The sequence below is a fragment of the Myotis yumanensis genome, unplaced genomic scaffold (genome assembly GCF_028538775.1).
Source record: "Myotis yumanensis isolate MYYU_CA2020_CCGP unplaced genomic scaffold, mMyoYum1.0.hap1 SCAF_12, whole genome shotgun sequence".
Lineage (NCBI taxonomy): Eukaryota > Metazoa > Chordata > Mammalia > Chiroptera > Vespertilionidae > Myotis > Myotis yumanensis.
Genome location: NW_027223763.1, coordinates 2,498,512 through 2,511,153, shown reverse-complemented (window position 1 = coordinate 2,511,153; position 12,642 = coordinate 2,498,512). Strand labels below are relative to the sequence as shown.

The 12,642-nt window shown below is 58.6% G+C and overlaps 1 protein-coding gene across 1 annotated transcript; it reads left to right on the top strand.

Moving 5' to 3' along the window:
• The first annotated feature begins 4,679 nt into the window (after window positions 1-4,679).
• On the top strand, window positions 4,680-11,159 carry LOC139020661 (bile salt-activated lipase-like). The gene is made up of 11 exons (XM_070430373.1): window positions 4,680-4,752; window positions 5,558-5,717; window positions 6,243-6,365; window positions 6,551-6,748; window positions 7,369-7,499; window positions 7,670-7,777; window positions 7,895-8,012; window positions 8,877-9,054; window positions 9,232-9,435; window positions 10,114-10,311; window positions 10,812-11,159. Exons 1-11 carry the CDS (start codon window positions 4,687-4,689, stop codon window positions 11,038-11,040), a joined length of 1,713 nt encoding a protein of 570 aa, XP_070286474.1. The 5' UTR covers window positions 4,680-4,686; the 3' UTR covers window positions 11,041-11,159.
• Window positions 11,160-12,642: the final 1,483 nt, after the last annotated feature.

Sequence of the window (12,642 nt, the reverse complement as noted above, 5' to 3'; positions counted from 1 at the left end):
CCGGCCCCTGGAGAACAGAATGCGAAGTCCCTGACAGAGGCCACTGGCCAGTGCTCCCCGCCTCGCCTTCCCGGTGACAGGCTGTGATCTGTCTACACTCCCCCACTTAGTGCGGGCGGGTTCCGTACTGAACTTGAAATCTCTCAATTCCTCATTATGTGCAGCAGACACCACAGCCCAGCCAAACGCCTCCCTCTCCCTCCAAAGGAAGGCAGCCCGTCCTGGGGCAGGAGCTGGTTCTTGCAACTGTTTTAAAAATCGAAGTAAAATATAAATCACATAAAATACAATAGTTTAACGATTTATGAGTTCAATTCAGTGATATTAACTGCAGTCACACTATTGTGCAACCATCACCACCATCTAGTCCCAAATCATTGCGTCACTCCAAACAGAAACTTTGTGTCCACTGATCAGTATCTCCTCTCTCCCAACTGCTGCTATTCAACTTCCTGTCTCGGTCTATTTGCCTCGTCTAAACATTTTTCTTTATCATTGATTTTCTCTTTTAGAGAGGGAGGGAGAGAGAGAAACATGGATCTCTCCCCTGGGACTCTTCAGACTACGTGTGGGCAGAGCGAGGGGTGTGGTCCAGTGCCTGGTCCTGGGTGAAATTGTTACAGAACTTACCAGGCGACCCGCAGGGGTACCAGGAAAAAACATTTATTTTCAGATGTTTCACATGTACCTGTATAGGACTCAGGGGACACCGTTTCTCTCCAAATCCTGAGCAAGCCAATATGGAGGAAGCTTTCCCTTTATACCATTTTGGTTTCTTTGCTCCCAAATATGGGATGGGACTTCCGGACCTTAGGCGGGCTTTGCAAAAAGCCTCATGTGCTGGGCTGAGGGCAGTGAGACCACATCTCAAGGCCTGGCCTGGCGCCTGCACTGAGAACTCCCTCTGGGGGTTGTGTATTGTTCATGGTTATGGCCTCTCTAAAACGGGGGTAGTCCTTAGGTAAACAGGTCTGGCAGGAGCAGATAATTAAAGAAGAGCCAGTGACTAGACCAGCGATGACGAACTTTTTGAGCTCAGCGTCTCAGCATTTTGAAAAACCCTAATTTAACTCTGGTGCCGTGTCACATATAGAAATTTTTTGATATTTGCAACCATAGTAAAGCAAAGATTTATATTTTTGATATTTATTTTATATATTTAAATGCCATTTAACAAAGAAAAATCAGCACTGAGAACTCCATCTGGGGGTTGTGTATTGTTCATGGCTTATGGCCCCTCTAAAATGGGGGTATTACTTAGGTAAACAGGTCTGGCAGGACCAGATAATTAAAGAAGGGCCAGTGACTAGACCAGGGGTGGGCAAACTTTTTGACTCGAGGGCCACAATGGGTTCTTAAACTGGACCGGAGGGCCGGAACAAAAGCATGGATGGAGTGTTTGTGTGAACTAATATAAATTCAAAGTAAACATCATTACATAAAAGGGTACGGTCTTTTTTTTTTTTTAGTTTTATTCATTTCAAACGGGCCGGATCCGGCCCGCGGGCCGTAGTTTGCCCACGGCTGGACTCGACTATAAGCTAACAAGATCGTGCATTAGGTTACTGGCACAGATTCAGATTGCTAGACTCTCAAAAGTGTGTCATTTTCCTCATGAAAATGAAGCCAGTGAAGAGCGACAGATCCTGGTTCCCCGGGCCCAGCTGTCGCCTTAAATAAGCTGCATCACAAATCCATCCCAGGACACAGCACTGCCTCAGAGGCCTTCCCTACACAGGGTTCCCGGAGGCTTCCAATCCGGTAAAGGAAGGCCGGGCCCCAGAACAGAATATGAAGTCCGCCCAACAGAGTGCTCCCCGCCTCGCCTTCCCAGTGACAGGCTTTGATCTGTCTACACTCCCCCACTTAGTGCGGGCGGGTTCCGTACTGAGCTTGAAATCTACCAATTCCTCCTGGTGGGCAGCAGAACCATAAGCCCAGCCAAACGCCTCCCTCTTCCGCCAAAGGAAGGCAGCCCCGTCCCGGCTCAGGAGGTTGTCCTGGCTACTGTTTCTGAAAATCTGGGTTAAATATAAATCACATAAAATACGATAGTTTAATGATCTATGAGTTCAATTCAGTGATATTAACTGCCGTCACACTATTGTGCAACCATCACCACCATCTAGTCCCAAATCATTGCGTCACTCCAAACAGAAACTTTGTGTCCCCTGATCAGTATCTCCCCTCTCCCAACTGCTGCTATTCTATTCAACTTCCTGTCTCGGTCACTTTGCCTCGTCTAAACATTTTTCTTTATCATTGATTTTCTTTTCAGACAAGAAGGGAGAGAGAGAAACGGGGATTTGATAGATACACAGATCAACAGCCTCCCGCACGCCCCCTACTGGGGAGTGAGGCCGGCGTGTGCAGTATTGGCAATGCAAAGGGTGGCCTGCTGGTGCAAGGGAAGATGGGAAGACACTCAACCAATGGAACCACACTGGCCGGGCTACTTTCTTTACTTTGAAATTGTGTTGTTGCGAGTATTGCAGATGTCTGCCATTTGCCCTGTCGGCCCCTCTCCACCCAGCTCCCACCCCAGCCCAGCCTCTCCCGTGTCTATTGTCTATGGATATATGCCTAATAGTTCTCGATTCATCTCTTCCCGCCCTCCCTCCACCTTCACTCTGAGATCTGTCCTTCTGTTCCATGCTTCCATGTCTATGGTTCTGTTTTATCCGTCAGTTGATTTGGTTCATTAGATTCCACATGAGTGAGATCATGTGACACTTGTCTTTCTCCCACTGGCTTACTTCACTCAGCATAACAGTCTCCAGGTCCCTCCAGGCTGTCTCAATGGGTAAGACTTCCTTCTTTTTTTACAGCCGCATAGTATTCCAAGGTGTGAATGTACCACAGCTTTTTTTCATCCACTCATCTACTGATGGTCACTTGGGCTGTTACCAGATCTTGACTATTGACAATAACGCTGCTATGAACATGGGGGTGCGCACATCCTTTCTGATTGGTGCTTCAGGATTCATAGGATATTCCCAGAAGTGGGATCACTGGGTCAAACGGCAGTTCCATTTTTAATTTTCTGAGGCAGCTCCGTACTGTTCTCCACAGTGGCCGCACCGGTGCGCATCCCACCAGCAGTGCACGAGGGTTCCCTCTTCTCCACACCCGGCCAGCACTTGTCGTTTGTGGACTTGCTGATGGTGGCCATCCAGGCAGGTGTCAGCTGATTAACACTGTGGTTGGAATTTGCATCTCTCTGTGATGAGTGGCCTCCATGGCCATGTGTACATACTCAGAATTACTTCCTACAGAACAGGTTCTCAGAATTGGACTAGCTGGCCAAAGGCCTGTTAACAAACGCACCCTCAAACCCTTTGCTCCCCGGGCCTCACCCACAGGCCCACCTGCCCAGCTCCTGCTTCCCACTGTTCGGCCCCCTCCCCACCTGCATCGCAGGAGACCTGGGCTCGGGATCAGCAGGCAGCCAGCGTGGCCGGTGTCTGTGGATCCATGTGGTGCTGGGGACAGCTCCAGGCATGACGTGAGCCGGGCTGTGGCCTGTGTACAAGCACGGCTCCTGGTAGTGAAGGGCTGAGGGGCCTAGGCGAGGGGCCGCTGGCCTGGGAGGGCTCTGCTGTCCCTGGGCCCTGAGCGCACCCCCATCCCTGGAGAAGGACGTGCTGCCAGCTCCACAAAGACTGCAGCCCTGGGTTTGTCCATGGAGCTTGCTCTGGTTCCTGAGTGAGACACGCTCCCCGAGCCACACGCTGTCTTTCTGCTCTCACACACTCTGCTCAGACCTCTCTCCCTCTGCCTCTGTGTCTCCATTGTCTCGGTCTCTCCCTCTGTCTGTATCTCTGTCTGTCCTGCCCTCTGTCTCTGCTATACCCCAGGTCGTGGTGCATTTCTGAAGCCAGGCCCTTCCTCTTCCTCAGGGAAGCCACCAGGCTGGGCGGGAGCCCCCTTCCCCCCACACCTGTGCCCCCCTGAGCCTCCAGTCCTCCCTCCAGGGCTGCTGGTGCTGAGTGTGAGGGGTGCCCTCCCTGAGGGCAGGACCGCCCTGTGCTGCTCTGGGTCCCCACACCCAGCTCGGACTGCACACCCGTGGGCCCTCGGACCCAGGCTCAGCCACGTGGCTGCCCAGGAGCACACAGCCCTCTCTGTCCCAGAAGTCACACGCCCAGTCCCCTGTGAACTCCCTTTGCTGGGCTCCGGAGCTCGAGGTGGGGGCCAGGCCGGGCCTGGAGGGAAGCAGGTCCCCTTCTCTGAGGGTGAGCCCAGGCCCTTGTCAATGAGCCACAATGCAGGGCTCTGTGCACCCAGCCGAGTCCCTGTAGCCCCTGCCCAGGGCCACCTGACCATTCCCAGGAACCGGCCCAGGAGGGCTCAGGGCACCAGCCACCCGGATCCGCAGGTCCTGGCAAAGGTGGACCATCCCCGCCTGGGAACAGTAGCTATGCATGTGCGTGTGCGTGTGTGCGTGTGTGTGTGTCTGAGTTTGTGTGTACCCACACCTACATGACCTTGGCTCTGAGCCTTGCTGGAAACGGCAGCTATCCTGGCCCCAGCTATCCTGCCTGGAGGAAGGGGCAGAGGGAGGGGAGGGGAAGGGAACCATCCACAGACAGCTGCCAGCCCCGGCTCCCGGATGTCTCCCGGATGTCTCCTGCCCCATAAATACCCCTGCTCAGAGGCAGGGGCCCCGAGACAGGCACACGCACCATGGGGTACCTGGAGCTGGCTGTCTTAGGCTTCGCCTACTGCTTGGCAGTAGTGAGCGCAGCAACGGTAAGCGAGAGCCCAGCGGGCGAGGAGGGGCCCGTGTCTGCTCCCCTAACCCGGCCTGGGAACTGGGTCGGGCACCGGGGATGGGAGGTAGGGAGGGTAGAGGGTGAAGGGGGCAGGCAGGTGAGGCGCTGGCAGGAGGATCCCCTGAGAGCCCACACCCAGCAGGCACTTTCCTGGCCCTTCCTCTGCTCCTGCATCCACATGCACACTGTGGCGCAGGCGCAGCTCAAATACAGGACGCCCGCGAACTTGAAAGTCAGAAACCACGAATAAGTTCTGGTACAGGCGCTCTCCAGGGCACACAGGGTGCACTGATGCCAAACACAAACAAAACCCCAGTGTCACTGGCGTCCTCAGTGTTGATTTGCGGAGTCCGCCCTGGCCACCAGGGCCCTCCGGCTCTGCCTCTGTCCGGGGATGGCCATGGCCCCGGCACAGAAGGGAGCTGGGCCCTGAGCAGGCCAGCAGGTTGCCCATTACAACCCCCAATGTTGGAACAGGAGTCTGGACCTCGGTCTAGTTCAACCGGGTGCCTGGCCCCCAGCCCCCAAGAAGGTGCGACACCCACCTGCTTGCCGGTGGCCGGGCCCCCTCCAGGGTCACCTAAGAGCCTCGGGACAGCTACAGGGTCTTCTTCCTCAGGGCCTTGCTACGGGGTGAGGAGCGGGGCTTCCACAGGAACCCACAGCTACAGGCGGGCATGACTAGGGAACCCCCAACTGGAAGCTGTCCTGAACCCCTATAGCCAGCAGGGGTGGCCCCACCCCACCTAGCCTGCGTCCCCTGAGCCTGGCCCTCTCCCCAGCTGGGCGTGGTGCCCACGGAAGCGGGCTCCGTGGAGGGCGTCAACAAGAAGCTTGGCCTCTTCGGCATCGGCGGCCGCTCTGTGGACATCTTCAAGGGCATCCCCTTCGCCGCCCCGCCCAAAGTCCTGGAGAACCCCGAGCCGCACCCCGGCTGGCAAGGTAGGAGTGGGTGGGTGGGTGCTGGGCTGGCCCTGTGCCTGCGGTGGCGGGTGGGGCCACCATCCTCAGACTGTTGCAGAATTTACCAGGCGACCGAAAAAATATGCAGGAGCACCGGAGGCACAGGAAAAACCCATTTATTTCCAGACATTTCACATGTGCCGGTCCAGTGACTCGGGGGAATCTGTTTCTCTCCAAATCCTGAGCCCCCCAATATGGAGGAAGCTTTCTTTTCTACCCTTTTGGTATCCTTGTCCCCCAAATATGAATCATACTTCCGGACCTTTAGCAGGCTTTGCAAAAAGCGCTGGAATGGGTGCAATGGGACCACCGCTCAAGGCCTGGCCTGGCGTCAACACTGATAACTCCATCTGGGATGGTTATGGCCTCTCTAAAATGGGAGTAGTATTTTGGGTAAACAGGTCTTGCATGACCAGATAATTAAAGGGGCAGTGACTAGATTCAGATTGCTAGCACCCCAAAAATATTTTCCTCATCAACATCAGCCCCTCTGGTCCCCCACAGGGACCCTGAAGGCCAAGGACTTCAAGCAGCAATGCCTGCAAACCTCTCTCATCCCGTTAAATACCAAGGGCTCCGAGGACTGCCTCTACCTCAACATCTGGGTCCCCCAGGGCCAGAAGGAAGGTACATCCGCCCACCCCATGCCTTCCAGGTCCCTGAACCAGCATGAAGCGCCCAGGCAGCCAGAGACCCAGCCCTGCCCAGCCCCTTTGCTTGTGGGGGCTCCAGAGCTGAAATTCCCTGAAACAAGCACCCAGAGGGGATGGGGAGGGTACAGCTGGGGTCACCGGGCCTGCTTCCTGCCTCAGTTTCCCAGAACCTGCCTGTCATGATCTGGATCTATGGAGGAGGCTTCTTCTCTGGGTCCGCCGAGGAAAAAAGCTTCTTCAATAACTATCACCACGATGGGGAGGAGATCGCCACGCGGGGCAACGTCATTGTGGTCACCTTCAACTACCGCCTCGGGCCACTGGGCTTCCTCAGCACTGGGGACCCCAACCTGCCAGGTGTGCTGGGCGCTTTGGGCCAGGGGTGAGGGAGCAGCTGGGGGGCCCTTTAGCACTGCTTTCTCCCAACAACTCCTGACAGTCTCCCAGAGAGACCCAGAATTCTACTGGCAGAGCAGGAAGCTGGGGATGGACAGTGAGACACAGGAGCCCATCTGCAGCTGTAGCAAGAGAAGAGGCTGCCAGCCCAGCAGGGACCCAGAGACACTAGGGAGCAGAAACAGGGTTCCAGGGAGACCAGGGAGCAGGGACAGGGGCCCGGGAACACCAGGGAGCAGGCACAGGGACCCAGGAACACCAGGGAGCAGGGACAGGGACCCAAGGAGACCAGGGAGTGTGGACAGGGACCCAGTGAGAGACAGAAGATGAGACACTGAGGTGGTGACTAGGGGGACACAGAGCCATGGGACAGACAAGAGGGACGGTGTCAGGGAGAGAGATGAGCAGCCTGGCCCTCCTGCTCCTGGTCCCCTACCTGAGCCCCACACCCCCTCCAGCACCTCATTCAACCAGTTTCCTGGGGACCCGCCCTGCGCCATCCTGGGGCTTGACAGAGGCCTCCACATGGAGGACACTCTCCCCCCACCCCAGTCCCTGATGGGCTCCCCCACCCGCCCCAGGTAACTATGGCCTTCGGGACCAGCACATGGCCATCGCGTGGGTGAAGAGGAACATTGCGGCCTTCGGGGGGGACCCCGACAACATCACCATCTTTGGGGAATCAGCCGGAGGTGCCAGCGTCTCTCTGCAGGTCTGGGGACCCCTGGAGGGCGGGCCTTCCTCCCAGGGTGTTAGGGGGGAGCTCTGGGGGAGCTGATGGGGGCTGTGGGGAACAGCATGAAGCTGACAGTCTTGCAGTGTCTGGCTGAGCCTGGGTGTGGGCAGGAGAGGCCATGGTGACAGGACCTCTGTGTGTCGCAGACCCTCTCCCCCCACAACAAGGGCCTCATCCGGCGAGCCATCAGCCAGAGTGGCTCGGCAGTGGCCTCCTGGGCCATCCAGAGGAACCCTCTCCGCTGGGCCGAGCAGGTAAAGGGGAGCTGCGGTGGACAGTGGGAGGGTTACCTCCTGTCCACTCCCTGTCCTGGTCCCAATGGCCATCTGCCCTGCAGTGGCCTCACCTACCTGTCTCTCCCCAACCCCCAGATCGCCAAGAAGGTGGGCTGCCCCCTGGACGATACCGCCATGATGGCCAAGTGTCTGAAGGCCACCAACCCCCGGGCCCTGACACGGGCCCAGAAGATTAACCCATTCGGCATGGCGTGTGAGTGGGGGCTCCACATGGGGGGCCGGCCATGCTCCCCAAGAAGTGAGGAAGTGCCGGGTCTGCAGCCTGGCCCATCACCCGCTCACTGGCGCCTGTAGGCAGCGACATGCCGCCATGGCCCTGATGCCTGTGTGGCCAGACTGGCTGTGCTGAGGGCGCCATCCCGCCGTCTTATCCTCCCTGGGTCCTGACCCCTTTGGGAAGCGGGTGCACATTTGGGCCCACCCCCAACCATGCCACGTACAGTCGTTTGCACCCAATTGTAGGGGCCAGACCAAGCGCCTTTGAACTAGTACCAGCAGTCGCCACTGGTGGTCCGTGAGTTCCGAAAGGTTGGCGACCGCTGACCTAGCCGACTGCTGACTCTCCTGAGCCAGCCTTGCGGTCTCTTCAGGGGCCATCAGGGTTCCGGGGGTCAATGCGGACCTGGCACAGGGCCTGGTTCACAGACCAGCACAGGCCCGCCCTCACTCCAGCGGCTCCTCAATTGCTCTTGGTCTTCCTCCTCCCGATTCTGGCCAAGCAAGAAGAGAGAGAGAGGACAGGGACGCCCACTCCAGGACGGGACAGGCGCGCCTTGGGCCCAGGGGCTGTCAGCGGGATGGTTTGGCCCCAGGGAGCCTGTGGCAGTCTGCACACAGTCCGGGTTGCCACACTGGGGGATGCTGACCTCTAGCAGACGGGGCCAGGGAAGCTGCTCCACACCCGCAGGGCAGCCCAGGACATAGAATTATCCGGCCCCATGTCAGGGGGACAGGCTGAGGACCCTGGTCTGGATCAGAGGAGGCAGGGGCTGCCCCCGGACAGGAGGCCTGGCAGAGGGGCTCTGGAAGGTGCTAGAACGCGCTGCTCTCCATGCAGCCGACGTGTTGGTCCTCGTCCCTGTCATTGATGGAGACTTTATCCCTGATGAGCCCATCAACCTTTTCGCCAACACGGCCGACATTGACTTCATCGCTGGCACCAACAACATGGATGCCCACTTCCTTGTCAGATTATTCGTACCGGAGGTGGACATTGGCCTGCTGACCATTACGGGGTGAGTAGGGTGCAGGGCCCAGGGCGGTACCTGAGGGCCTCTTGGAGAAGCATCAGCTGAGGGAGGAGGCCAACAGGTGTAGCGGGCCCTCTGCAGGCCCCGGGGTGGGGTGGGGGTGCATATGAGTCCCCTCCCACTGCCCGGGTACAGGGTCCAGTGCTGGCTTGGTCCCTACAGGAAGGACTTCTACAAGTTTGTTAGCTGGATCACCAGTGCCAAGGGGCCCAGAGGTGCCAATGCCACCTTTGACTTCTACACGGCGCCCTGGGCCGAGGACTCCTCCCAGGAGGCCAAGAGAAAGACGGTGGTGGACTTTGCGACCGACTACTTATTCCTGATGCCCACGAAGATAGAAGTGGCCCAGCACAGAGCCAACGCCAAGTGAGGGCCGGGGCAGCGGAGGCCTGGGTCATGGACCTGCCTAGCAAGGCCTCCCCAGTGGGCGGCTCAGGGGGTCAGGGAGGCCCGGGAAAGCCGTGATGGGGTCCCAGCGGTGCCTGCACCATCTGCCTTGCCCTGGCCTGTAGAGACTGAGAAGGCCCCTCCTCACCTCCCAGCTCAGGGGCCTTTACAGAGCCCTCCTCAGCCCACAGGCCTCCCCTGGCAGCGCCAACAGCCTGCCGCCTCCCCCACACTGAAGGGAACAGAACAGGGGATGCTGGTCTCTGTTGTGGGTTTGGAGTTTGCTAACAATCAAAACAACTTTGGCCTGCGGCCAGCTGGTAAACCTCCAGTGAAAACAAAAAGTAAGTTAGGAATGCTGACACGGAAGGGAGAGAAAACAATACCATCTGATGAAGATCACAAATTCATTGGCAGAGAAAAGGAAGGAAGACGCCTCCATAGGCTTTGGGGAGGGAAGTGTGGATACACTTGAAATCCCAGAACCACAACCCCTCGGCCTTCCCTCCCCCGGTGCAGGGATCCAGGTCTCTCCTGAGTCTGGGGATTTCCCGACTCCTCCCCGCTCTCCCCATGGCCTCCCTCCAGGGCCCAGCTCTGGGCTGGGCAGCCCTGGTGAGCTCCCTGCCAACCTGGGCCGTGTCCCTCCCTCCTCAGGAGTGCCCGGACCTACACCTACCTGTTCTCCCACCCCTCTCGCAATCCATTGTACCCCAAATGGGTGGGTGCCGACCACGCCGAGGACGTCCAATACGTGTTTGGGAGACCTTTCGCCACCCCCCTGGCCTACCGGGCCCAAGACAGGACTGTCTCCCAGACCATGATCGCCTACTGGACCAACTTTGCCAGAACTGGGTAAGGCGGATGAGGCTGGGCCAGGCCTCCTGCCACCTGGGCCCACATGCCTGTCCCCTCATGTACACTTAACCCCCCTGAGCCTCAGTACCCCCTGTGTGTGAGGATAGGAGGCACTGGAGGGGCCCTGCCCGGTTTGGCTCAGTGGATAGAGCCTGGGCCAGTGTACTGAACGGTCCCAGTTTGATTCCCATCAAGGGCACGTACCTCAGTTGCGGGCTCAAACCCCGGCCCTGGTGGGCGTGTTGGGGATGTGTCTCTCACATCAATGTTGCTCTCTCTCTGCCTCTCCCTCCTTTTCACTCTCCATTGAAATAAATGGAATAATATCTTTAGTTGCGGGTTAAACTAAGGGGGGGAGTACTGGCTTGGCCTCAGTTCACACACATGCCCAGCCCGTGTCCAGGAGACAGTGAGGCCCTGGAGGTTCGGGTCAGCATGGAGGTCTCCAGCCTCCTGTGAGCCCTCAGACCCCACACGGCCTTTTCTCTCATCTGCAGGGACCCCAACCAGGGCCACATGGCTGTGCCCACCCAATGGGAGCCCTACACCCAGGAAAACGACAACTACCTGGAGATTAACAACAAGATGGATGGTCAGTCCATGAAGCAGCACCTGAGGAGCAGCTACCTGCAGTACTGGACCCAGACCTACCAGGCACTGCCCACTGTGAACGGAGAGGTGGCTGGCCCTGTGCCCTTCTTGGACGACTCTGGGGCCGTCCTCTGAGCGCCCCCACTGGTGACTCTGAGGGGGCTCAGATGTCCGAAGCCATCGGCTCTAATGTCCATTCCCAAGAGGCCACCTCCCTCCCCAGCGCTTCCTGAATAAAGCTGCTTCTCCCTCTAGCAACGCTCTTTGCCTTCATGACCTCAGCTGCCCATACAGTCTCTGCACGTGTCCTGCTCAGGAAGTGGGGTGCCCCCCTCATTTATGCGGAGGAAAGAGGGTCAGAGAGGCGTCAGCGCCAGGGCTGAGCTCAGGCTGCTGGTCCTGAGTGGGGCCCCCGGCGCCGTGGGCAGTTGCCTCTGGACCAGCGCAATGGACCCAGCCTCGGTCACGCCCTCAGGGTGCGGGGAGCGGGCTCTGTTTAACGGGAATGGCCTGGGAGGGAAACGGAATCGCCTCCAGCTGGATCCCAGGCAGAGACAGTAACGCATCCCGCTGGGCTCAGAGCAGAGGGTACAGGGCTGGGACTTGGGTGCCCCCCCAGCAGGGCGGGAGGCAGAGGTCAGATACAGGGCCATGGCCACCTCAGCAAGGTCTGGGACGGGCACCGCCTGCACCAAGGGCTCCCCCATCCTGACCTCACATGGCCCGGGCGGTGGGCACTGTGGACACCCCGTTGTGGACAGTTACTGTGAGACACGCTCACCTGTCCGAACTCAAACAGGGACTCAGAGACAGAAGTGCAGTGAAAGCAAGACCTTGAATGCGCTCTGGAGAGTGGGTGTCCGCCCACTGCACAGGCTCACCTGGGTGGGAACACAGCCCATTTATTTGGCCCCTCGTCCGGTTCCTCATTGGCTGCGTGCTATGGGCTCAGCTGTTTCCTGACAGGTCAACTAGGTCCTCCCATTGGGCCATTTAATAAAATTGGGCTGAGGCCTTTTCTAGTTGCCTCCCCCTACCCCTGTCTAGCTGAGGCTGGTGCCTGGAGGGTCTCCACCATGATGCCGGCCCACGCCCACAGGGCCTTGGTCTCACATCCTGGTCCCTCCCCCTCCCTTCTCTGTGCCCGGGGACAGTCAGCCACCGCTTCCATCAGGAGCTGGCCATGCTGGCCCATGTCCTACAGCGCCAGGGCTCCATGAGGGGTCACGTGCCCCAGGCCCTCACAGCGAGGACTCAAGCCCAGGTCTGAGACTCCAAAGCTACCAGGTCAGCTCAGAGCAGGCGTGAGGGCTCAGAGGAGAGAAGGTTCCTGCTGGGGGTGTGCATGGCAGGGGCAGCTCAGGGCACCAGCCGGCCACCCTGATGCACACGGTCCAGTGTTTCCCTGGCCCGGCGGGAACAGCGGGCAGTGTGGGTGGTGTTCCTCCCGCCCTCCCTGCCCCGTCCTTCCACCTCCCCCACGAGAGGTTCCAAGCGCCCACCTCCCCATGGCAGAACCACAGCACAGCCCTGGACAGCAAGGGCAGCCAGCCAGGGGCTGCGGGCTCTCAGGGCTCCAGCCCGTCTGCCCTTCAGGACCAGGGAGTCTAAACTGGTGACAGCCCGAGACGAGGGCCTCAGACCTCACAGCCCTGGGTTCCTCTGGGCCAGCGGGGAGGGGGCAGGAATCAGCACGTTTATCCTGCAAACCCACACTCACCTGGGACTCCTCAGACC